At 39.4% G+C, this 26,952-nt stretch overlaps 1 protein-coding gene across 2 annotated transcripts in view; it reads left to right on the top strand.

Moving 5' to 3' along the window:
• Window positions 1-26,952, top strand: part of Dhc64C (dynein heavy chain, cytoplasmic) — a 1,460,071-nt gene that overhangs the window by 1,331,262 nt on the left and 101,857 nt on the right. For both annotated transcript variants that reach the window (XM_090376486.1, XM_090376487.1), the window contains exon 82: window positions 13,333-13,454. In XM_090376486.1, the coding sequence (XP_090232612.1) occupies window positions 13,333-13,454 (122 nt within the window). The remainder of the gene's footprint in view (window positions 1-13,332; window positions 13,455-26,952) is intronic.

The following is a 26,952-nucleotide window of genomic DNA, read 5'->3' as shown; positions in this document are numbered from 1 at the left end:
AATACAAATGAAAAACGATTCAAACCGGAACTACAATTTTGGAACTCTAACTCCCATAAAAATAGAAAAGAGGAATTAATTCTAGCAAGAACTCTAAATAGGTCATGCTCACCTCAGTTACCGTTTGTCACCACTCACAGTAAAAGCATATACTTGTTGAATGTGCTTTGTTCAACAATGCTCAACATGCTGCATTTAGTTTCCTCACAGATATACAGAAACCTTTATCACTCTCCCATATCATGAGTAATGGCACAAATCTCTCCGAATTTTGTTATATCCTATAACGAATTGTGACAGCCCACTTGTGACTGCTTTCTTCACGGTCATCATCTTTAATCTCAATTACCTTATAGGCACAATATGGGCTAAGTATCCCTTGCCCAGAAAACCCCAATAACGACAACATCCAGTTAACTGGAAATATTTATTCAAGATGCTTTCCTAAAACAAGTGCACCTGGTATCCATTTTCTTTGACATTGTAAATCATATGGCACAACTTAGAGATTTGGTATTTTAAAAGATCTTTAACCTCGGTCTAAGAGAGAGTTTTTATTATCCTTGTTTTTATTAAGAAAATTTTTTCCTTTTGTTTTTTCTGAATTTTCTGGGATCTACCATTGCTCAGAGGTAGAAGTACTACCACAAGAGTGTTTTATGCTTTTTGAAGGATATATTTTTCAAGGATCTGTTTTCTTCTAAAGTATTACAATTTTTTTGCCAATAAAGTAGACTGCTTTTTGTAAATACTAGAAGGAAGGGGATGTATCATATTGATCAACTAGATATGAATGATTATCTGTTGAATATCCTGCTTAGATTTAGCATTAGCATTAGCATTAGTAGAGGCATTTGATGCAAGAAAGCAAGCTTATGCAGCATCAGCCAAAAAAAAAAAAAAAAAAACCACTTCCACTTCACCCCTCTGTTCGTTCAAAATACCTGTCCAGCTGAGCCTTAAACTTATTTAGGCTATCAACCTCCACCACAAGGGATGGAAGTCTGTTCCACCAACCAACCACCCGCTGGCTAAAGGCAAATTTCCGCACGTCTATCCTACATCTGTCTTTCCTCAATTTGAATTTATGCCCTCTCAGGTGATTTTTCTGAGCTAGAGGAAGAATCCCATCAGCATTGAGCATGCTTAAACCATTCAAGGCTTTATACACCTCTATCAGATCACCTCGCTGGTGCCTAGTCTCCAGACACTGTAATTTGCAAAACTTAAGCCTTTCTTCGTAAGAGCACCCCTTTGTTCCATTCACTAATCTTGTTGCCCTTCTCTGTACTCGTTCCAGCAGCTCTACATCCTTTTTGAAATGAGGCCTCCAGACCTGTATACAGTACTCTAGGTGTGGCCTGACCATCGCCTTATACAATGGAATAATCACCTCCTTATCCCTGCTGGAAAAATTCCTGTATATCATTGACAATACTCCATGAGCTACTCTTGCAGCTCGTCTGCACTGCTCAGAGAACTTCATATCTGCCTGCACAACCACCCCCAAGTCCCTTTCATTCTCTACCACTGTCAGTGTAGTACCACAGAGTTGATACGTTGCTCTGGGGTTGCTGTTTCCCATGTGTAGTACTTTACATTTGTCAATGTTAAACTTCATTTGCCACCTCTCAGCCCATCTGCTCAACCTTTCCAGATCCTGTTGCAGCAGCATAGTGTCAGTAGTGTCCTTGACAACCCTGCCAACCTTTGTATCGTCTGCAAACTTGGACATTAAGCCCGATATACCATCATCAATATCATTTATAAATACAGAAAACAATAATGGACCCAACACTGAGCCCTGAGGGACTCCACTAATAACATCAGTCCACGATGAGCAGTGTCCATTGATTACCACTCTCTGTCTTCTCCCCCTCAACCACCCCTTTATCCATAGCAGCGATTTGCCTCCAATGTCACACTGCTCCAATTTGTGTAGCAGTCTTCCATGTGCAACAGTATCAAAAGCCTTTCTAAGATCCAAGTATATAATATCAAAAAATTCTGACACACTGAATAAGTATTCACAGAAGGAGAATTTTTTAGTGATGGGAATGCCAGAAGTGTGTCAAATTCTAACAGGTAGATGAATAATTTTAAGGTAACTGATAGGAAAGGTGTTTTTTTTTTTTTTTTTTTTTTTATGAAAATCCAAAACAAGAGAGTTATTAGAACCTATAGTATTTAGTACCGTGCTTCGGTTGGAGGTTGAAAAGACGAAAAAAGATATTTATTGACATTAGACTTGAACTTCTGTAGACTGTAATTTTCAGAAAATACTTACGATGGACGGTTGTTCCAGAAAACGGCACTTGAATGAATAAACAAGGGAGATGAAAAGTTGGTTCTGTGAGTTTGAAGTTGGACAGTAAATGGATGTTGGCTGGTGGTGGCACGTGTTCGGACTGTTTTGAAAGAGAGCGGGAATTATAGAACACAATTCAGAAGAACAGTGCCCATAGAAGTATCTGTAGAAAAGGCATGCAGCAGAAACAGTATGTCTATGAGATAGCAAGTGGAGAGACTCTGTTAGAGAGGAATCATTAATTAATCTAACTGCCCTCTTCTGAATGGAATCTAGAAGCCTGAGAGAGAGGTTTTGGGTGCATCACCCCAGATGTGGGAACAATATTCCATGGTAGGGTGGATTTGCGATTTGTAGAGTGAACAGCTGTTTGGAAGAAAAGTAATGCTGAGAGCGAAAGAGAAAACCAAGTTTTTTAGATGCAAAGGAAGCAATATTTGTAATGTGCTTGTGCCAAGAGAGATTAAAAGTCCCCAAAGGAGAGTGATCCCCAAAACAGAAAGTAGAACATAAATTGTTGAAGCAAAATATAAAAAATATAAATATATCTGGGGTGGGTGATATTTCATAATTATATAAAAGGAAGCAGCAGTAGAGGTAAGCAAACCTTTAGCCATGATTTTCACACCATCCTGCGATTCAGAGAAGTTCCCTATAGACTGCAGATATGTGAACGTATCCCCAACTCACAAACAGGGAATCAAAAAGTGACATTAATAATTACAGACCTGTTAGCTTAACACCTTCCTGGGAAAATAATGGAGTTGCTGGTTAAAGAAGAAATGCAGGACCATTAAGACAATGTAATTTTACTGCATTCACAGAATGGATATGTTAAGTAGTGGTCTTGCCTAACCGAAGTTGGGATACTATGACACAGTAACAAAGTAACTGGATGAAAAAAATAATAATTTTAACTTTATATACTTAGATTTCAGAAAAGCTTTTTATATTGTTGTAGTTAAATGACAACTTATACAAATTGGAGCTGAGTGGTATTAAGGGTAAGTTATTGCTGTGAATAAAGAGATGATTGATTAGTAGAACACAATGGTTAATGGCGAGCACCACTGTCCTTGGACTAATGTTATTAGTGGAGACACACAGGTTGCAGTATTGAGCACATTGTTTGCTATATTTATTAATGAAGGTTTATGAGACTTAATGTCTGTTTCCCTGATGATATGGAGGTTGACTGGTGGTAAATCACAGTAATCAGAATGTGAATGGTGATACTCCAACAAGCAAATGGTTTGCTAAGATGCTACTAAATTTTAATTTCAAAAAATGCAAGGGTTTCATGTGAATAGCAGTAATCAAAGGCAGATATTGTTGGGATATCAGAGACGTGGTGTCACACAGATATAAGAAATGCAGAACTGGAATTTGGGGAGTACAATGTGTATAGAAAGGATAGACAGGACAGGAGGGGAGGAGGGGTTATGCTATTAGTTAAAAAACACATAAAATCCAAGGAAGTGAAGCCAGTCGACATTGATGGACAGGGCAGTGTCGAGTCAGTTTGGTGTGACATAAGCATAGGTAAATCAAAATTGAGAGTAGGAGTGTGCTATAGGCCTAATGACTCTGATGAGTATAATAAGATACTGTACAGGGAAATAGAATGGGCCAGTAAATCAGAGAGTCTTATAATGGGGGATTTTAATTTCCCAGATATTGACTGGAATTTGTGGGTTGGTCACTCACACACTAGCAGGGCTTTTGTGGATTTATTGGATGATTGTTTTCTACACCAGCATGTTCGGGAGGCAACTAGAGGGAGTAATACTCTTGATCTGATTATCAGTAGTGATTCTTCATGCATTAGGAATCTGCAGATAAAGGAACCACTGGGTGGCAGTGATCACAGTGTGCTGAAGTGGGATTTACTCAAGGAGGTAACTACCATCAGAGGCAAAGGGAAGGGTTTTTGCTTTCGTAAAGGCGACTATGATGGTCTGAGACAGTATTTAAATTCTATACAGTGGGACCAACTGATGATGTTACCAACAGCAAATTCAAAATGGGAAGCATTCAAGGAACTAATCTTGGAAGCTACCAGGCTTTACATACCAACCAAGAAATATTGTTCAAGGTTCAGGCCTGAATGGTTGTCAGATGAACTAATGAGACATATGGCAGAGAAGAAAAATGCATGGGATACATACAAATTAATGGGTGACATGGAAGCCTATGATAGATATAAGTTGGTCTGTAACCAAGTCACAAAGGAGATTAGGCAGGCAAAGGCAGATTATGAGAAATCCTTGGCAAAGGACGCAAAGAAAAACAGAAAAGAGTTCTTTACCTATTTAAACTCAAGAAGGAAAGGGATGAATCAGATTGGTCCACTGGATGTTGATGGTTCAACAGTTGAGGATCCTGCTCAGGTGGCTAACAATCTAAACAAGTATTTTGCATCTACATTCACACATGAGGAGTTATTCAGGAAGGGGAATGTCGTAGGTGAAGTAAACATTGGCAGTGAGCTAGATTATTTTCTAATAACTGAGAGGAAAGTGGAGGAGAAATTGCTGAGGATAAACATAAAAAAGGCACCAGGGGTGGATGGGATCTATCCAGTTATATTAAAGGAGGCAGCAAAGGAAGTAAGCAAACCCCTAGCCATAATTATGAGAGCTTCTTTGGACTCAGGGGAGGTACCCATGGACTGGAGATGTGCAAATGTAACCCCAATTCACAAAGGACGATCAAAGGCTGACACAAGTAATTATAGACCTGTTAGTTTAACTTCGGTTCCAGGAAAATTAATGGAGGCACTGGTTAAAGAAGCACTGCAGGATCATCTGGACAAGAATTCAGTTATAGCTCAGACACAGCATGGTTTTGTTAAGGGCAGGTCTTGTCTGACCAATTTGATTGGATACTATGATGTAGTCACAAAAGAACTGGATGCAGGGAATAACTTTGATATTATATATTTGGATCTTAGAAAGGCATTTGATACTGTTGCGCATGGAAGACTGCTGCACAAATTGGAGAAGTGTGGCATTGGAGGCAAATTGCTGCTATGGATAAAGGGATGGTTGAGTGGCAGAAGACAGAGAGTGGTAATCAATGGACACTGCTCAACGTGGACTAATGTTATTAGTGGAGTTCCTCAGGGTTCAGTGTTGGGTCCATTGTTGTTTTCTGTATTTATAAATGATATTGATGATGGTGTATCAGGCTTAATGTCCAAGTTTGCAGACGATACCAAGGTTGGCAGGGTTGTTAAGGACACTACTGATACTATGCTGCTGCAACAGGATCTGGAAAGGTTGAGCAGATGGGCTGAGAGGTGGCAAATGAAGTTTAACATTGACAAATGTAAAGTACTATATATGGGAAACAGTAACCCCAGATCAACGTATCAACTCTGTGGTACTACGCTGACAGTGGTAGAGAATGAAAAGGACCTGGGGATAATTGTGCAGGCAGATATGAAGTTCTCTGAGCAGTGCAGACGAGCTGCAAGAGTAGCTCATGGTGTCTTGTCAATGATATACAGGAATTTTTCTAGCAGGGATAAGGATGTGATTATTCCCTTGTATAAGGCATTGGTCAGGCCACACCTTGAGTACTGTATACAGGTCTGGAGGCCTCATTTCAAGAAGGATGTAGAGCTGCTCGAATGAGTACAGAGAAGGGCAACAAGATTAGTGAATGGAACAAAGGGTTGCTCTTACGAAGAAAGGCTTAAGTTTTGCAAATTACAGAGCCTGGAGACTAGGCATCGGCGAGGTGATCTGATAGAGGAGTATAAGGCTTTGAATGGCTTGAGCATGCTCAATGCCGATGGCATTCTTCCTCTTGCTCAGAATAATCATCTGAGAGGGAATAAATTCAAATTGAGGAAGGACGGATGTCGGATAGATGTGCGGAAATTTGCCTTTAGCCAGCGGGCAGTTGGTTTGTGGAATAGACTCCCATCGCTCGTTGTTGAAGTTGATAGCCTAAATAAATTTAAGGCTCAGCTGGACAGGTATTTCGAACGAACGGAGGGGTGAAATGGGAGTAGTGGTTGGTTTTTTTTTTTTTGGCTGATGCTGAATAAGCTTGCTTTCTTGCATCATATGCCTCTGCTAATGCTAATCACAGATTAACTTATCAAGTGTGTGGTACAACATTCAGGTTAGCAGTGAATGAACAAAAACCTGAGGGTTAGATATGAAGTTCTCTGAGCAGTGCAAAGGCTGGGGTTTCAATAAACACTAGGTTTGTCCATAATGTTCAGTAATTTGTCAGCAATAATAAGTAGGCAATTATCCAAATGTATTAGGCAATGGTTACCCCACATCTTGAGTACTGCATACATGTCTGAAAGCCTCATTTTAGGAAGGATGGTTTTGGAACAGCAAAGTGAATTGCAGCCAGATTAGTTAAGGATAGAAAATGGTTCTCTTCCCACAAAAGGTTTCACTTCTTCAAATTGCAGCATTTTTTTTTTTTTTTATGTAAACCCCAAGCACGAGAGGTATTAGAACCTATAGTACTTGGTACTATGCTTGGGTTGGAGGTTGAGAAGATGAAAGAAGATATTTGTTGACATTGGACTTGAACTTCTGTAGACTGTAATTTTCAGTAAATACCTGTGAAGGAAGGTTGTCCCATAAAACTGCAGTTGAACGAATAAACGAGGAAGATGAAAAGTTGGTTCTGTGAGTTTGAAGTTGGACAGTAATTGGATGTTGGCTGGTGACGGCACGTGTTCGGATTGTTTTGAAAGAGATAGCGGAAATTATAGAAACCAATTCAGAAAAACAGTGCCCATGGAAGTATCTGTAGAAGAGGCATGCAGCAGAAACACTGTCTATGAGACAGCAAGTGGAGAGAGAGAGACTCTGTTAGAGATGAATCATTAATTAACCTAACTGCCCTTTTCTGAATGGAATCAAGAAGCCTGAGAGAGGTTTTGGGGGCACCACTCCAGATGTGGGAACAATATTCCACAGCAGGGTGGATTTGCGATTTATACAGAGTGTGCAGCTGTTTGGAAGAAAAGTAACGCCGAGAGCAAAATAGAAAACCAAGTTTTTTAGATGCAGAGGAAGCAATATTTGTAATGTGCTTGTGCCAAGAGAGATTAGAAGTCAGGGTAATCCCCAAAAGAGATAGATATATCATTTTGCCTAGAAATCGGAGTGTCACTAAAGATAAGCATAGGAGCAGAAGAATCCTTTTTGCGAGATATAAGACAAGACAGTTTTAGAAGGTTTGAAATCAACTAAGTTGTCTTTGCCCCACTGGAGAAATACCTGAAGATCGGCATTTAAGGAATTGGTAGCAGATTTTCGAAGCTGATTGAGAGGACAAGGTTTCTCAAAATGGAAAGTGGAATGCAATGTGCTATCATAGGCAAAACTATGGATAGGATTTCCAGTCAATGGAAGAAGGTCATTAATATACAAAAGGAAAAGAGTGGGGGGAAAGAACTGAAGCTTGGGGGACACCGGCATTAGTGGGGAAGTTAGAAGACAGAGAGCCATCTACCGTCACCCTCAGTGAGCGATCAGAGAGAAAACTGGATAACCAATTACTAAAAACAGTTGGCAAACCATAAGATGGAAGCTTCTTTAGAAGACCTTTATGCCAAACATGATCGAAAGCCTTTGAGATGTCAAGAGCAACTACTTGTGTTTCACCGAACCTTTCCATTGAATTAGTCCATAAATGGGTAACATATGCCAGAACATCACCAGTGGATTGACACTGATGGGATCCATACTGGCGATCATTGATCAGACGGAAGGTTTATAGGTAGTTTAAGAGTTGGCGGTTAATCGATTTCTCCATTACTTTAGAAAGAGTAGAAGTAATTGCAATGGGATGATAATTGGATGGGAGGGATTTGCCACCCTTTTTAGGAACTGGCTGGATATAAGCAAATTTCCAAGCAGAAGGAAAAACACCTTTGGAATAGGAAAGTGAAAAAAAAAAAAGGTGGCAAAGAATAGGAGTAAGTTCAGGAGCACAGGTTTTGAGAACAAGTGGAGAAATACCATCGGGACCTGGAGCTTTCTTAGCATCAAGATTCGTCAAAATCCTTTTGACGGAAGACCACAGGAGGCATTGAATGGAGCGTGTTGGGAATGGTGGGAGGTGTTTTACCAAGATCATTAATATATGAGTTGGAAGGATTATGACGAATTTTGATGCTAGCAGGTCAGCTTTATCCTTGGCAGAAGTGACAACAGAACCATCTGGTTTAGACAGAGGTGGGAGCAGAAATGGGCAAAAGTTGCAGCCAATAGCTTTGGGAAGAGACCAGAATGCTCGGCTACCATTAGGGCAAGAAGCAAGTTTTCTACTCTTAACCTGTTCAAACTCTAGTTTGGACTGATTAATAACTGCTTTACAATTGTTGCGAGCTTTGGTGTAGGCAGAAAATGAAACTGAAGAATTAGAAACAAGCCAATTACGATATGCAATATTCTTCTCTTGAACTGCCTTAGCACATTTATTGGAAAACCAAGGTGTAGATAAAGGACGAGATTTTAAAGTGGAGTGTAGGATAAAGGATTCCATTCCTGCAAGAATAATTTCACTGACTCGATCTGAGCAAACGTTGGCATCAGAAGATTTGAAACAAGTAATCTGACCAAAGAAGAGAAATCTTGCAGGTCATCCCATTTTGCATTCTTGTAATGCCAAACAACACGAGGTTGGGAATAGCCATGAGATAAAAGGCTCCATTGGAGAAGAGACAATCACCAAGTTGTGATCTTAAGTGCCTAAAGGACCTCTCACTTCGACGGGTTGTTTGTGAGAAAAAGATCAAGCGTGTTGGCTGTATGATTAGTATTGTCCAGTATTCTTGTAGGTAAATGAACAATCTCTGCAAGATAATTAGTAATTGCAAAAGACTCGGCATCTCGACCAGCTGGGTTAGTGTGACTAGAAAACAGAAGCCAGCTGGAGTTATGAACATTAAAATCACTAAGGAAAGTTGGCCTGAAGAAAGTCAAGTTGCAAAGAGAGGAAATCAAAGAGCACCAAGTGATTAGTGGAGTTCGGAGCATGGTAGAGACAACAGATGAATTTGACTGAATGAGGTAGAGAGGTTTCAAGCCAGAGAAGATCGAAAAGAGGAGATTCCGAATTACCAAGTCTCTGACAAGGAATATCGGAACAAACATATGCAGAAGTACCACCTTTTGGCGAAAGCAATCATAGAGTGAATAATTTGGGCATCTGCTCTAGATGAGCAGTAGTTGAATCAACTGATAACTGAAATTCTGTCGGAAAAAGTGCATGGGGTTTAGCAGACTGCAAGTGGAAATGGACATCGTTAAGATTAGAATTGAGACCACATATATTTGTGAAATGAATTAGGAAGTAATGATGACTAGATACCTGCAAGCAGATCTGAATGAGGTTTAGGCTTTGAATGGGTTAAGAAACTTCACTGCTGATGGGATCCTACCTCTTGCTCAAAGTACACACACACATTACGGGGCATGAATTAAAATTGAGGAAGGAATAGTTGTGGGTTTATGTGCAGAAATTTACCTTCAGCCAATGGGTGGTTTATTGTTGAAACAAACTCCCCTCTGGTGTTCCAGATGTTTTTAATTTGAATACAAGGAAGAACTAGATATACCGTTAGAGGGAATGGATAGGTCATATTGCAAGTGTTGGTTTTGTTTTTTTCTTCTCTCTTTGGTTGATGATGAAGTGTAAGCATTTTCCTCTACTAATACTGGTACTAAAGTCCATTACCAAACAATCTCCTTCAACCATAAGCCATGCCCTCTACATCAGTGAATTGGTATATTTTCCCAGTCATGAACATGACTGGGAAAATATACAGTTGAAAATATACAACTTTTTGCAGTTGACCCTTGATAACGAGTTATCAAGGGTCAACTGCAAAAAGCTATCGATTTCCTTATGCCTGGCAATGGCCAATGGTTTCAGTTTCTCACCTGGTACATATTTGTTGCAAGCATAACATTCACTCCAAACTTGAATTAAAGTCTTTGACATAGCACTATTCCAGTAGTTTGAGAGAGGAAATTCTTAGGACTCATATTTGATGAAAAGTCGACATTTACCTTGATGTAATAGTCATCTGTGCACAAAGTGCATGAGAACAATCTCCATGCTCTTTCTTTTTGCTTCCTGGGGTGCAATCTGGTGGTCTTTACTGTATTATGCACTTGTGGGATCAAACTTAGATTATGGGTCTCAAATATATGCATCGGCCAGAAATAGCATCCTTCAGCATCTTGACTTCATTCAACATCGGGCTATTTGTATTGCTACTGGTGCATTCAGAATATCTCCTGTCCTGTTCTATTCTATATGTGTCGAAGCAAGTAAACGTCCTCATTACTTCAAGAAAAAAGTCTCTACAGTATGCTTTTAAGCTGAACTTCCTGCCAGACCAATTCATGTGGACATCCATTTTTGAGCCATGCTAGGAAAATCTTTATAATGCTTCTCTTAAACTGCCACCCAACCATTTGGTATTTGTTCCCAAGAGTTATTTAGAGTTGGGTCAGCAGAGCTTAACATCATGGTACAAGATTTCCCAATCACCAAATTAGCCTCTTCCACCTTAGCAATGCCTGCAACTTTTCCCTTATTAACTGGCTGAATAATATATTTGAGTGAATATTCTGTCATTGCAGTTTATGTACTTCAGAGCTGCACACTATATAGTTAGCTTCAAATACTAAGAACTCTCATAATACCAATGGTTTATTATGTATGCCAGTTCTTTAAGTCTGCTATAGGCTTTATCAGTGATGAGATACACTGCTCATCTAACCCCATCCATGGGGTCAGCAGATGATATGCTTCTCTATATGAAACTAGATTCAATATCTGCTTCTGCTATATTCCCAGCTATATTGAGATTAGTGAAAATGATTTGGCAGATCTTACCACTGAATCTCCAGCCCCATGAACAATCTTGCCTTATACAGGCTACAGGCAGATAATCCATATTAATTATTTCAGGTTAAGCTTGTGATTGAGACATAGCAGTCTAGTCTCTGCAGGAATTGTAAAGAAGAAACTGTTCTTGCTTGGCTCCACTTAGGACTCAGTCATCTAGATCAGCATTTCCGAAACTGTTCTGTGAAAAATCGTAATTAATAATTTTAAAAAATAATAAAATAAATAAATTTTGCAAATTTGTAGCTTACACCACTTTTGTATAATTTTATATATATATATATATATATATATATTTTTTTTTTTTTTTTTTTTTTTCAGTTATTAATATACTGACATAGACATCAAATAGACCACGGAACACTTTATTTTGGCAGGCTTTTGCATAGAGTTAACGACAGCTACGAAAAAGGAGCAATGTAGTGATCTAATATGCCATTCGTATGCGATTTAGCCTGGAGTTACATGGGTTGAAGGAGACGAATAAGCGAACCGATATCATAACTAAACTCACTTCCTTGTATATTTTTTTTTTTTTTTGATAATTATTAGTATTTCGAAATATTATTATTAAAATATGTGACCATGGATTTTTGGTTGAAAAAAGGAACTTTAAAACAAGAAGCAACGTACTTCCAGTAGTGTAACTGTGGTCGGTGAAAACGAACACAATATTGTCACACTTCAAAGTGAGGGTGAACAATCGCAGCCTTTTGTTCCCCAAAAATCCAAAGTGAAAAAACAGGAACCAGCTAATAAAAGACCAGGCGCTTCTGTAGCCAGGTGGGAAGGAGCAGCAGTGCGTAGCACAAGCTTCTTGATTAGACTGGGGTTTGAGCCCATCACCACCAAATACAGAAAGGTCAGGGAATGACCACCGCATATTCACGGAGCAATATGGCCTTAGTTGCTAATGCTCCTAAAAACCAAATAACAAACAAACAATAAAATACCAAAACAAAAGTATTATGATGACAATTATTTGAATTTTGACTTTACATGTATTGGAAAGAAAGATGCTCCTGATGCACAGTGTGTCATATGTAATAAAATATTAAGAAACAGTTCTTTGGCTCCCGCTAAACTTTTGTTTCGTAAGTGTTACGTGAATATGGTGTGAGATGAAAAGTGTTCCTTGACTAAAAAAGTTTAGGAAACGCTGATCTAGATGATCATCGTGTGTGTGTGTGTGAGTGAGTGAGTGAGTGAGTGAGAGAGAGAGAGAGAGAAATATGACACAGTTTTATCTCTTCAAAATGTTTTAAATACCAATTTTAGAAATGCACATTTTATCACTTTTAAACATCTGACAGATATATAAACATGGTCATTGATGGATTTCATCCATCAATGACCATGTTTATATTAGCTGAAACGTGGTCATTGATGGATGAAATCCATCAATGACCACGTTTCAGCAGATTTAAATTTTTACAAATTATTAATCTGTATACACACATATAAAATAGATAATTTATTTTAACCTTATACTGACTTATTTTTTTATGTTCATATACAATAACTTTTTGATGATAACCTATGTAAAAAGTTACCAAAATCCCATTCTTTTTGAAAATTACAACTTTTTCCTGGCATATTATATTCTTAATTGCCATTAAAACTGAAATTCATCTCTCAATTCATAACTAACTTAATTTATATGAAAATTGGGGAGGGGGGTAGTAAATTTTCTTGGGCCTGTGGATGGTCAACCCTTAAATTACCCTTGGAATTTAAGGATTGACCATCCACAGGCCAATATCAATAAATGTCTCTTATCAATAAATCTCTTATATCAATAAATGTCTCTTATAATAGCTGTAAGATTTTTTTTAAATCATAATTTAATTTTTTTGCAATAAATTTTTTTTTACTGTATTAATAGCCAAACTAGCTTGATTAATAATCCCAGTCATAAATAATAAATGCAAAAATTCATGTTAGTCTGACTTGATATCTTGCTAAGAGAAAAATGCATTGTAAAAATTTACCTTCATAGTAATTGTCAGAAAGGTTTTATTTTGTATTTATTTGTTAATAAAAGTCACTTTCATTTTTGTAATGAACTAGCATTAAATTTCTCTAAAACTGAGAATTTCCCTTGCTTTTTTTTTTTTTAGCGGCTGCTGAATTCATTTTTAAGCAAACTCTTCACAGCTCATAGCTTTGAACCTGATTTTCCACTTGTATCGAGAATTGATGATGCAGCAGACAAAAACATTGTGATGCCAGAGGGCATTAGGTATTTCAGTTTATATTACTAATAACTGAATTATTTATGAATTACTGAATATGATATAATTTTTTGATGAGAAGCTTTGTGATTATTGGTTTATTAATAAAATCTTTATCATTTGCAAAGGTGCAAGAAAATAATTAAGAAGCAGTTTTTGTTATCTTATCTTTTTTTTTTTTTTTTTTTTTTTTATGTAAACCCCAAACACGAGAGGTGTTAGAATCTATAGTACTTAGTACCATGCTTGGGTTGGAGGTTGAGAAGACAAAAGAAGATATTTGTTGACATTGGACTTGAACTTCTGTAGACTGTAATTTTCAGGAAATATGTATGAAGGAAGGTTGTTCCAGTAAACAGCAGTTGAATGAATAAACGAGGAAAATGGAAAGTTTGTTCTGTGGGTTTGAAGTTGGACAGTAAATTGATGTTGGCGGCACATGTTCGGACTGTTTTGAAAGAGAGAGAGAGAGAGAGAGAGAGAGAGAGCGGGAATTATAGAAGCTGATTCAGAACAGTGCCCATGGAAGTATCTGTAGAAGAGGCATCCCCTAGTGGACACTTTGCCCGTACGGTCGAGTAAATTAGTGCTCCGTTATTTGAGTTAAATTGAGTTAATTATTTTGCGTTTCTCGGATTAAATTCTGGTGTACTACAATCCATATGAGAAGGTGAGTCTTTTGATGTCTTTTTCATGCTGAACTTCTAAGGCGTTGAACAGAAATGGAGATTTTAAAATTTTCGCATCATGTCGTTTTTCTCTACGACGTGCACTATGGCGATGCCCTATAGGTTTGGGCGTTGCTCTTCAGATTCTAATTAAGTATAAATTAGAGGTGCTTCAGAGGAAATAACTATAACCATTTTAAATCTTCTAATAGAACTGCAATGCCTTTTTAAATTATGTATCCTGTGAGTTTATCATTTTGTACTCGTCCAGGTTTTTTTTTTTTTTTTTTTTTTTTTCCGGGAGCTGCTAACTGCTTAGAATATACAACCACGTGGACGTGGCCATTCCTTCTTCCCTAGTTGAAGAACAAAGGGGTTAGTCTGCGGTGCTTCTGTCACGTGACTCAGTTCCCATTGGCTGACAGTTCGGAGGTTGAAGTAGCGTTGGATAAATTATTTTAGTAATCAAACTGAACCCAATCTAATGATGATATCACTATATGGAATTAATAGTTGATTTTTATTAATATTGTAATATTGGCATCTATTAATAATGATTTTTGATCTTTAATCGGGTGCTAATTAGTGCTAGTTTGTACTGACGTCATACTCCACTGAACTCGTATTACAGTGACGTGTCTTCTAACAGAATACTGAATTAACTATGGTAGATTATGACGCCCCCTTCTGAAAGTAATTGGAACTAATAAATACCAGAAGTAAATCTTTAGCCTAAAATAAATTATCTGGAAACCGATACTAAAATTGGTAGACTGCGCTACTTTATCGGATTTTCATCCAAACCAGCACAAACACAACGTATGAGTTCTCGAGAAGAGTCCAGCTCCTCAGCTCCAGAGGATGTTCCTCAGGATGCGGGAGATGAGGCTGAGGCTTCGGGCCCCCTCCTCCCTAGGGCGCCAGTAACAACTGCTTCCAGGAAGAAGAAAAAGAAAACTAAAAAGAAATCCAAGTACCGGGAGCCTCGCTCTCCCCCTCTGCTTCCCCTTGATGATAACAGTAAGTCTCCTTGTGCCGAGCCCCCAGATTCCGACCCAGACCCGCTGATGTCATCAAAATTAGAATTTAGCATGTCGACACCAGTTGCCAATTCAACTACTAAAAATCCAGCTTCAGATTCTTCTCATCCACAAGCCTCACCACCACTTCTGAAACTGGCCACTAAGGCTTCTTCTGCAGCTCCAGCAGCCTTCCAACTTGCTGCAGTTCAACCGATATTGCCAACCCCAAAAGCAGCTTCCGCATTACTCTTAGCAAGCGATGCTACCCCAGTTCCTGCAGTAACTAGCAATACAGCCTCTACTGCCCAACAAAGCTATTCAGCTGCAGCCACTCCTGCTACTCTAACTGCGGCTGCTCTGACACAATCGGCCCTTGATCAAACTATAGCGGCTGGAATTCAAACCTCCAGCAAGCTGGCAATTCCATCTACATTAGTCCCAACTGTGACTGTCAACACTGATAATACTTCATCTCTATCCCTGCATCAGGTAGTAGCAATGCTACACAAAAAACTGGTTGCATTCCTAAACCAAGACTCCAATAGGATTACAAAGTCAGCTAGCAATACGGTACAAGAGCTTTGGAATAATTTGGAGACTATCTCCACAGCTCTCCTAATAGACAATGAGAAACTAAAAGCAGTTAATGCTGAACTCAAGTCCAAAATCCAGCTATTAGAAAAAGTGGTTGATACAGTCTCCAAGTTCTCACCAAATCTCTCAGAGAGTTCTGAACAAGACATGAGCCCTCCTTTGGAAATTCTGCTGGCACGCACCTATGCTGCTGCAGTGAAAACACAGCCCTCCGGAACCAGATCAGAACCAACCTCCAACCTACGGATAAATAGATCAGAAATGCAGAGCCCACAACATGTCCTACTACTGAGAGCCACTGAAGATTCTGAGTTAAAAACAAGTAGCGCGGTAAAGGACCTTGTTCAAAACACCCTGAAGAATGAATTTAAATCAATCAAAGTCAAGTCACTGCGCCCTGTAAGAAACAGAGGAGTTATTATTGAAACTGCCTCAAAACAGGACCTGGAAAACATCTGTACAGCGAGTTCATTTCAAACTGCTGGGGTTACAGCTGGGCCTCCAGAGATGAGTAACCCATCAGTGATCATCTATACTATCCCCAATTCAATGACCAACGACGAGTTGGCAGAAGACATGTACCACAAAAACCTGGTGGACTATGGAGTCACTTTGGATGAAATAAAGAAAGGAGTAACATTCAGATTCTCCACAAGTGCGAAAGGCAGCTCTACTGCCCATAGAGTCATAACACTAGACCCTTATCTTTACAAAAAAGTTATATCGCTCAACAGAATTTTTCTGGGCTGTAGTTCCCACAGGTTCAGGCCATTCACTGTGGTAACTAAGTGCTTCCTTTGCCTGGGCTATGGGCACACTTCTGTCCACTGCACCCACACTTCTCCAACTTGCGGACACTGTGCCCGAAGCGGACAAGTTCATGCTGAATGTCCGTACCGAGACGAACTTCCAAGCTGCATCAACTGCAAACGGAGAAAGAAAGACCATCAACACTCAGTTAGAGAGGTAAATTGCCCAGAATATCAACGAGCTCTAGAAACTGCACGGCAAAGGACCACTAATGGATAAGAACCTAATTTCTCAACAACAGCTTACCAGACCTACCCCGGCAGCATCCTCAGCAACCAGTAATAGTCAGAACTCCAGCCAAATTAAATTACGCATCATGCAGATAAACGCTCACCATTCCCGCACAGTTGCGGATGAAATAAGACAGGCAGCCGAGACTCACCAAATCGACATAATTGCAATACAGGAGCCATACACCATCAAAGTCTCAGCAGAAAACACACACAAGATAGTGGGCTATTCAATGCAGACAAGACTCATACAGCCAGCTAGCACTGACCCTAAGACCTGCATAATTGTACTCAATAAGCAAATTGATGTCCTTATAATTCACGGGCTCTGCACAAAGTTTGCTACTTGCATCCAGGTTAGGTTCTTTTCAATCACACTATATATCATCTCCCTCTACTGTCCGCCTTCCAGGGATATAGATGACTTCCTAAGATATACAGCAGGCCCCCGTTATAACGCGGTTCGCTATACGCTGATTCGCTATAACGCTGTTATTATATTATAACCCGTGTCTGACTATAACGCTGTCACAGATCACTATAACGCTCTTTTACAAATTACATTTTTGACATATTTAACGAAATCGTTTCATTTGATGGAGTCGATAGCTTGAAAATGAATAGCAAAACAGCATTAAAACGTTTCCCACGCCGACTTGAGAAATTTTCCCACGCTCAGTGAAATTTTCTCGCACGCTAATTTAATTTCAGTACAGTGACTTGTTACGTAGTTCCTAGATCAACATTTTAAAAAATGACAAAGTATATTGCTTGTAATATTTGCGTTATATGCATTTATCTGAAGTCTAGTCATCACTCAGTACCGTATTAGACAACGTGCGAAACGGACAGTTTACTTGAACATTGTATCATAATTAATGCAACCAACGCAGTTACATTTTCGAAGAATGAAAAAAGAAGGAAAAATGAACAACGTCTGAGCACAGTGCGAAGACTATAAATGTAAGAAAAAGACTGAATTTGAAAATTAGACGTTTTGAAGCGAATCGATTCCGGTCAACGACAAGCGGATGTGTGCCATAATTTAGGACTTGCAACTTTAACTGTAAGAACAATTATAAAAAAATAAAGAATTCATTTTTGCAGCGGGAAAGGTAGCTGTTCCACTGCAAGCAACTAGGACTAGGCCGGCTATTAGGATTGAAATGGAAAGACTTTAATTTTATTGAAGATAATGTCCAATGCAGAATTCAGTTAAGTTAAATATTAACAAAAAAAAAAAAAAAAAAAGAGAGAGAGAGAGAGAGAGAGAGAGAGATTAGCCAATATGATGATCTGAAGAAAACTCGCCTAAAAAAAAAAAAAAATGTGGAACCATTTAAAACTGGTATGGGCTGGTAGAATAGATTTAGAATCCAGGGAGTGCAGATCAAGGAACCGAAACTTTCAAAAAAGAACTTGTTAAAATTATTGAAGAGGGGTATTATGTGTTATACTTCTCAACAAGTTTTTAACATAGATGAAGCAGGACTTTTGTGGAAACGAATGCCTAAAAGAAGTTTCATATTGAAAGAAGAAAAAACATGCCAAGTTTCAAAGCGGCGAAGGATCAGTTGACGTTATTGTTGGGTGGTAATGCTGCGGGCCATTTAAAATTAATACCCCTTTTAGTTTATTTGGAAGAGGGCCAAAGTTCAACTCAAAATCCACACATTTTTCATGATTAAATTCATCCATTAAATTAAATCAATTAAATTCATTATTTTAATTGGAATTTTAAGTTTACTTTTGATACGCAAGTAGTTACCACATAATTATACGTATGTAATGCAGAATATTTATTTTATATGTGCAAATATTTGAATATTAAATATTTTGACCGACATTTGTGCATCTTTTCATTACCGTTTATTATTGATTAGGAAATATCCTATGGCACCGACCGCAGCTCACAAATACATATGTTACCTTATGGGAAAGCGGCGCTCGCTTAACGCGGATTCACTTAGCGCTCTGTTTTTCCGGAACGAATGATCAGCGTTAAGCGGGGGTCACCTGTATTGAGTTTGCCATTGACTTTCTTAACTCTAACAGTATACTAATAACAGCAGACGTTAATGCCAAATCCCCATTGTGGTTCTCAACTTCCTTGGATGCACGTGGGCGACTTCTAGAGGAATTAATTCTGAACAGAAATTTAACCATCCATAACCTACCCAACAATCTTCCGACATATTGTAGCACCACTGGACAATCTAATATTGATGTCACACTAACCACCAATGACTTACGGACATGCGTCTGGGATTGGGTCACAATACCGGACTGGACGATAAGTGACCATCGGGTCATCTATTTTCACATTGGGACCAGGCGCCTGCCGACAACTACTAAGGAAAGAGTGACAGAATTAGTAAGGTTTTCCCTAAGAACAGTCGACTGGGATGCCTTCGACTTCTCCATCAATAGAGACTTTCCAACACATGACCCTCTCCAATATGAAGAAGCAACACCAGAAGAATACAGTGAAGTAATACAAACAGCAATTACCAGAGCTTCGTATAGAGCAACAAGGAAGAAAGTCCCATGCAACAGACCTTGTGCATGGTGGAACACGGAACTTATGACACTAAGGAGGGAAGTCCACCACGCACGAAAGCAGTATCAGAACCGACGAAACTGGCCAGCAGCAGACGTCGAAAGGCTACACAGGGAATACTTGAATAAAAAGAATACATACACCAAGGCAATAGCAACTAGAAAGCGAGAAACCTGGGCTACATTCGTCCTAGAATCTGGAAATTCAAACCCCTGGGGGTTACTGTATAAAATCACACGGGGAAAAACCTTCACAACAGATATCTCTGGCACTGTCCAGGCTGATCAAAATGAAACCACTAACTGGACTGACTCTGTCAGTGCCATCATAAATAAGCTCTTCCCAGACGACAACCCTCAGAATGACTTGCCGGAACACAAAAGTATCCGGAAGAAGAATGCCGAATATATAACACGGACCCAAGCTGAACCCTTCACCGGTCTGGAATTGAATCAGGTCCTCAAAAAAAAAGTAAATACGAAAAAGTGCCAGGGACTGGATTTAATTGAATATGCCTTCATCATTAGATTTCACAAATTAAAGCCAGAACATCTTCTATTATTGTACAATAAATGCCTCCAAAAATCAAAGTTCCCCCAGCCCTGGAAGGTTGCACTTCTCCGCCTAATACCAAAACCAAATAAACCAATAACAAACCCTCGTTCATACAGACCAATTGCCCTGCTGGCAAACCTGGGCAAGACCTTGGAAAGACTAATGGCCATCCGAATCACGAATCTCTTTCTCTCCAAAGGTATGATTTCACCAGCCCAATATGGATTCACCCAGGGCAGATCATGTGAAGATGCCCTCTCTGATTTGATCCTGCATCTGGAAACTTCGCAATCCAAATATGAACTCGCTCTGTTTATTGACTTCGAGGGGGCCTTCGATAATGTATGGTGGGAAAGTGCACTGGAACGTCTTCGCACAGCAGAATGTCCAAACAATCTTTACTGGCTGTTCAGAAGCTACTTCTCACAACTTACAATAGTAGTTAAGTCAAAATATCACCAAGTCCTTAAACCCATCCACCGTGGGTGTCCCCAGGGCTCTGTCCTGGGGCCCTTGGTGTGGAATATGGTGCTCCAGAGCTGGCTCAGTAACAGTTTTGAAAAAACGAAAATCATAGCATTCGCCGACGACCTCACCATCGTGGTCGCTGGTCATTCCAGAGCAGCCCTCGAATCCACAGCACAGCGAGTACTCAACCATCTCTCTACCTGGACAACAATCAACAAATTGCAAATCAACCCTGCCAAAACTAAGATGATGGTGTTTAAAAACTGACTCAACTTACGAAGGCCTCCCCAGGTCAAAATCAACGGAACCCAGCTAACCTTCGTAGAACAGACAAAAGTCCTGGGAGTAGTAATAGACAACCGTCTGTCTTTCTTCCCCCATCTACAGCATCTGAGTTCCAAGAGCAAAAAGTTCTCCGCCGCAATTATACGGATCTCAAGAAGTGAGTGGGGACTATCAAAACGAACCCTTCTTCTTTATTATAAAGCTGTCTTTCCTCCAATAGTAACCTATGCTGCCGGGGTCTGGTTTCACAGAGTTCCCATCATTAAGATAAAAGAAAAGCTAAACTCTATACAAAGAGCTATGTTACTGGCGACCCATCGAATCTGCCGTACAGTCTCTACAGCAGCTCTCCAAGTTATAGCAGGCACCCTCCCTCTCGACCTTTACACAATCTACAAGGGGCTCTGCTATCGAATTAAAAAAGGTATTCCGGCAACGATCCTGGATATAGAACTCTCACTAACTACAGATATAAAGCAGGAGAAATCTCGATGTCTCAATAAACTCTTCAATGTATGGCAGACCAGATGGGATTCTTCTACTGTAAGGGTTGTAACTCGGAGTTTTCTTCCGGAGGTAACCTTCGCAACCACTAAAAATAACGCCCGATGGTTCTCCCTCAGCCTCGAATCATCCTTTCTCATTACCGGACACGGTTCTCTAAATGAGAAACTGCATACACTGGGACTCATCGACACTCCCTACTGCTTTTGCGGACAAAGTGAAAGTTGGAAACACTTGCTTCTGGAGTGCGTACATTACAACGATATCAGAAACCGTCTCCAGAATAAGATACATGACTTCCCACCAGCAGATCTGCATCAACTGATATGTACCCAAAACAACCTCAAAGCCTTCCAGACCTTTGCAGCTGAGGTATTTGCCTGGAGGAGGACACTGATCGTCAATCACCGACGTGGAAATGCCGATCATTAACAATTCCACTGCCAACTGAAAGTCACCCCTTCTACTGACTATTTTTTTTTTTTTTTTTTTTTTTTCTAACCTCCGTTCTGCATTGTTTCCGGGTCCTGCCCTGGAACTAGGAGCAGCTTTGGCTCACCTTTTCTTCTTTCCCACTCTGTGCAGGATAGATAACCACTCTCCCATTTTTTTATTATTATTATTTTATTATTTATTTATTTATTTTTTTTTTTTTCATTCTCTCTCTGCTGGCACCCGATTTACATCTTTCTCTTCACTGTAGCCAGGGTGTGGGATTAAAATTATTTATTTATTCTTTAATTATTTTTATTTTTTATTTTATTATCATTTCTATTTATTCTTTTTTATTTTTCCTCAAACCTGCATTCTGCACTGTTTCCGGGTCCTGCCCTGGAACTAGGAGCAGCCTTGGCTCACCTTTTCTTCTTTCTCCCTCTGTGCAGGATAGATAACCACTCTCACATTTTTTTTTTTTTTCTCTTACTCTCTCTCTGCTGGCACCCCGACTTACATCTTCCTCTTCACTGTGGGATTAAAATTATGTAATTATTATTATTATTAGTATATATTTTTTTTTTCATTTACTTAGCTTCATTTTTTTTTTTTTTTTTTTTTTTTTACTCGTGCTCTGTTCTGACAACTGGGATGTGGACTATCATTGGTGCCAGACAGCTCTCCTTTTTTTTTTTTTTTTCCATCACAGGGAATTTATTTTTCTTATTTTATTTAATTATTTATTTTATTATTTTTTTAAATTTATTTATTATTATTATTTTTTTTTAATTTTTATTTATTTATTTATTTATTATTATTTTTTTATTTTATTTATTTATTTATTTATTATTTTATTTATTTATTTTTTATTTATTTATTTATTTTATTTATTTTTTTTTTTTTTTGCACCACGGGAAATACATTTTGTTTCTGTTTTTAGTTTAATTTTTATTTTATTTATTTATTTATTTTTTCCCTCTCTGGAGTGGGCCCCCAGAGAAATCTGGCCCACCTTTTGGCAACATCAGGTGGTTCAGTCTCATATCGAGACAGTACGTGCTCCATTGGGACTGGCCCACCTTCCCGTGGTGTGGACGAGTACCCAGAATCATCTGTCCAGGTGACTGATGCTTCTGGGTAGCCAAGCGGTCAGAACATAACAACAGAACACACACATAATACACACAAACCGACGTCACACACATCTGGCCCATTTGTAGTGATACTGTTCTTCACAGAGATACGAGGCGGAGTTGAACTCACGTTCTAGGAGCCGCCCTTTACAAAAACACATGTCCACACACATGTAGAAGAGGCACGCAGCAGAAACAGTACGTCTATGAGACAGCGAGTGCAGAGACTCTGTTAGAGATGAGTCATTAATTAACCTAACTGCCCTCTTCTGAATGGAATCAAGAAGCCTGAGAGAGGTTTTGAGGGCACCACCTCAGATGTGGTAACAATATTCCATGGCAGGTCGGATTTGCGATTTATACAGAGTGAGCAGCTATTTGGAAGAAAAGTAATGCCGAGAGCGAAAGAGAAAACCAAGTTTTTTACATTCAGAGGAAGCAATATTTGTAATGTGCTTGTGCCAAGAGAGATTAGAAGTCAGTGTAATCCCCAAAAGAGATATATCATTTTGCCTAGAAATCGGAGTGTCACTAAAGATAAGCATAGGAGCAGAAGAATCCTTTTTTGTGAGATATAAGACAAGGCTGAGTTTTAGAAGGGTTGAAATCAACTAAGTTGTCTTTTCCCCACTGGAGAATTACCTGAAGATCGGCATTTAAGGAATTGGCAGCAGATTTTCGAAGCTGATTGAGAGGACAAGGTTTCTCAAAATGGAAAGTGGAATGCAATGTGCTATCATCGGCAAAACTATGGTTAGGATTTCCAGTCAATGGAAGAAGGTCATTAATATACAAGAGGAAAAGAGTGGGGGAGAGAATTGAACCTTGGAGGACACCGGCATTAGTGGAGAAGTTAGAAGACAGAGAGCCATCTACCATCACCCTCAGTGAGGGATCAGAGAGAAAACTGGATAACCAATTACTAAAAATAGTTGGCAAACCATAAGATGGAAGCTTGTTTAGAAGACCTTTATGCCAAACACGATCGAAAGCCTTTGAGATGGCAAGAGCAACTGCTTGTGTTTCACCGAACTTTTCCATTGAATTTGTTCATAAATGGGTAACATAATCCAGAATATCCCAAGTGGTTCGACACTGACGGAATCCATACTGGTGATCGTTGATCAGACGGAAGGTTTCTAGGCAGTTTAAAATTTGGCGGTTAATTGATTTCTCCATTACTTTAGAAAGAGTAGAAATAATTGCAACGGGACGATAATTGGATGGGAGGGATTTGTCACCCTTTTTTAGGAACTGGCTGGATTTGAGCAAATTTCCAAGTAGAAGGAAAAACACCTTTGGAATAAGAAAGTGAAAAAAGGCGGCAAAGAATAGGAGTAAGTGCAGGAGCACAGGTTTTGAGAACAAGTGGAGAAATACCATCGGGACCTGGAGCTTTCTTAGCATCAAGATTCGTCAAAATCCTTCTGACATCCTTTGTGCGGAAGACCACAGGAGGCATTGAATGGAGCATTTTGGGAATAGTCGGAGGTGTTTTACCAAGATCGTTAATGCATGAGTTGAAAGAAAAATGGATGCTAGCAGGTCAGCTTTGTCCTTGGCTGAAATGACAACCGAACCATCTGGTTTGGACAGAGGTGGGAGCAGAGATTGGCAAAAGTTGCGGCCAATAGCTTTGGGAAGAGACCAGAATGCTCGGCTACCATTAGGGCAAGAAGCAAGTTTTCTACTCTTAGCCTGTTCAAACTCTAGTTTGGACTGGTTAATAACTGCTTTACAATTGTTGCGAGCTTTGGTGTAGGCAGAAAATGAAACTGAAGAATTAGAAACAAGCCACTTAAGATATGCAACATTCTTCTCTTGAACAGCCTTAGCACATTTATTGGAAAACCAAGGTTTAGATAAAGGACGAGATTTTAAAGTGGTGTTTGGGATAAAGGATTCCATTCCTGCAAGAATAATTTCACTGACCCGATCTGAGGAAACCTTGACATCAGAAGTTTTGAAACAGTAATCCGACCAAGGAAAAGAAGAAAAGATGTCTCGCAGGTCATTCCACTTTGCATTCTTGTAATGCCAAACAACACGAGGTTGGGAATAGCCATGAGGTAAGGGTTCCATTGGAGAAGAGACAATCACCAAGTTGTGATCTGAAGTGCCTAAAGGACCTCTCACTTCGACCGTGTACTCAGAAGGGTTGTTTGTGAGAAAAAGATCAAGCATATTGGTTGTATGATTAGGAATGTCCGGTATTCTTGTAGGTAAATGAACAGTCTGTGCAAGATCATTAATAATTGCAAAAGCCTCAGCATCTCGACCGCCTGGGTTGGTGTGACTAGAAAACGGAAGCCAGCTGGAGTTGTGAACATTAAAATCACCAAGGAAAATTACCTCACTGTTAGGAAAGGTACTGGAGAAAGTCAAGTTGCAAAGAGAGGAAGTCAAAGAGCTCCAAGTGATTAGTGGAGTTAGGAGAATGGTAGAGACAACAGATGAATTTGACACAATGAGGTAGAGAGATTTTAAGCCAGAGAAGATCAAAGAGAGGAGATTCCAAATTGCCAAGTCTCTTACAGGGAATATCAGAATGGACATATGCACAAGTACCATCTTTGAGGCAAAAGGAATCATACAGCAAATAATTTGGCATCTGAGATGAGCAGTATTTGAATTAACCGATAACTGAGATTCTGTCAGAAAAAGTACATGGGGTTTGGCAGACTGCAAGTGGAAATGGACATCATTGAGATTAGAATTAAGACCACGTATATTTGTGAAATGAATTTGGAAGTGCTTGTTAGGTTTAGATCTTTTCACAGATAAGCTTGCTCTATTAGTTTGTCAATTCATGGTGTATTCGATAGTAAGAAAAAGTGGGTGGGACATGCTGTATAAAGTAATGAAATTTTTGGATATGGTGTACACATGGTAAGAATATACCCAGATCCTTGGCATAATGTGGCCTTGACAGTGCTCCCTGCATACACACTACCCGGACTCCCTCCAGTCACTATCTGGAAGAATAGAGGTAGAAAGATTATACACTAGCTGCTCCGGAAGCCTCCTAGAGAGTTACCAATAGGTTCGGTCCAGTGTACTAACTAGCGGCCGGCCTTCGAACACAGTTTTAAAGCTGTACCCTCGAAATGTAAGGAATGTTGGATCTCACCACGATGTTCATCATAACCTCAAAAGTCATCAATCATACTGCATGATGGAAGAGATGGGGAAGGGTTGACCGGAACTTAGCCCTAGAGACTAAACATGGGTTCCACCACTTCAAGCCTCCAATAAGCAAAGTGGTGGTATTGCACCGGTTGATAAGAGTCATCTACCACCTAGTACTGCCTGGTAACATAGAGGGCCGGTGTTCCTCTATGTGGTGTGGGCGCCACACCTCGACCCCTGCTTACATAGGTTCACACCTGGATGGTCACCCACCATGTACTTGTGCATGGAGGTTATACCCAGGATTACTAACAGTCCCATCATCATGAAGGTGCAAGCAGAGGATTTGGCTGTCACAGACCATCCGGACTTTAGCTCGATTACAGATAGGCCACACAGACCTGACACATCTTCATTTGTTTGCGGCCACTTGAAACCACCACTGTGTACAAACTGCAACACTCAGCTAGCTCACTGTCCAACATGTACTCATTGATGGTCCCGAATACAGTAGTGACTGATAAGCTATGTTTACCACTTTTTCCAGGACAAACATTCCTTACAGTATTGCTGACCTCCTGGCAGATATGCCACACGTGGCCAAAATTTTTTCATTCCTTAAATGGATACAACTGTACAACATAGTATGAACTTCAACAAAATTTATATACATAAACTATGTATTTAACATCACCATAGTTAGGTGCATTATGGCCTTGCTGTCCTTGCTTTGTAAAGCCCTTAAACAAACAAACAACTAAGACCTCTGTAGTCACCTTTACGAAAACAAAAACCCTTCCCTTAACCCTTGATCGTAGTTACATCTTTAAGTAAATCCCACATCAGTACACTGTGATCACTGCCACCTAGTGATTCTTTCATCTACATATTCTTAATGCATGAGGAATCACTGCTGATAATCAGATCAAGGGTATTACTCCCTGTGGTTGCCCATCGAACATGTTGCTGTAGAAAACAATCCTCCAATAAATCCAAAAAAAGTCTTGCTAGCTTGAAAGTGACCAACTCACAAGTTCCAGTGAATATCTGGAAAGTTAAAATCTCCCATTACAAGACATTCTGATTTACTGGCCCATTCTATTTTCTGCGCAA

Source organism: Mastigoproctus giganteus, chromosome 6 (genome assembly GCF_048544385.1).
Source record: "Mastigoproctus giganteus isolate SK-2022 chromosome 6, ASM4854438v1, whole genome shotgun sequence".
In the NCBI taxonomy this organism is placed as follows: domain Eukaryota; kingdom Metazoa; phylum Arthropoda; class Arachnida; order Uropygi; family Thelyphonidae; genus Mastigoproctus; species Mastigoproctus giganteus.
Note: the sequence above shows the minus strand (reverse complement) of the source record. Positions and strands in the feature narration are given on the sequence as shown.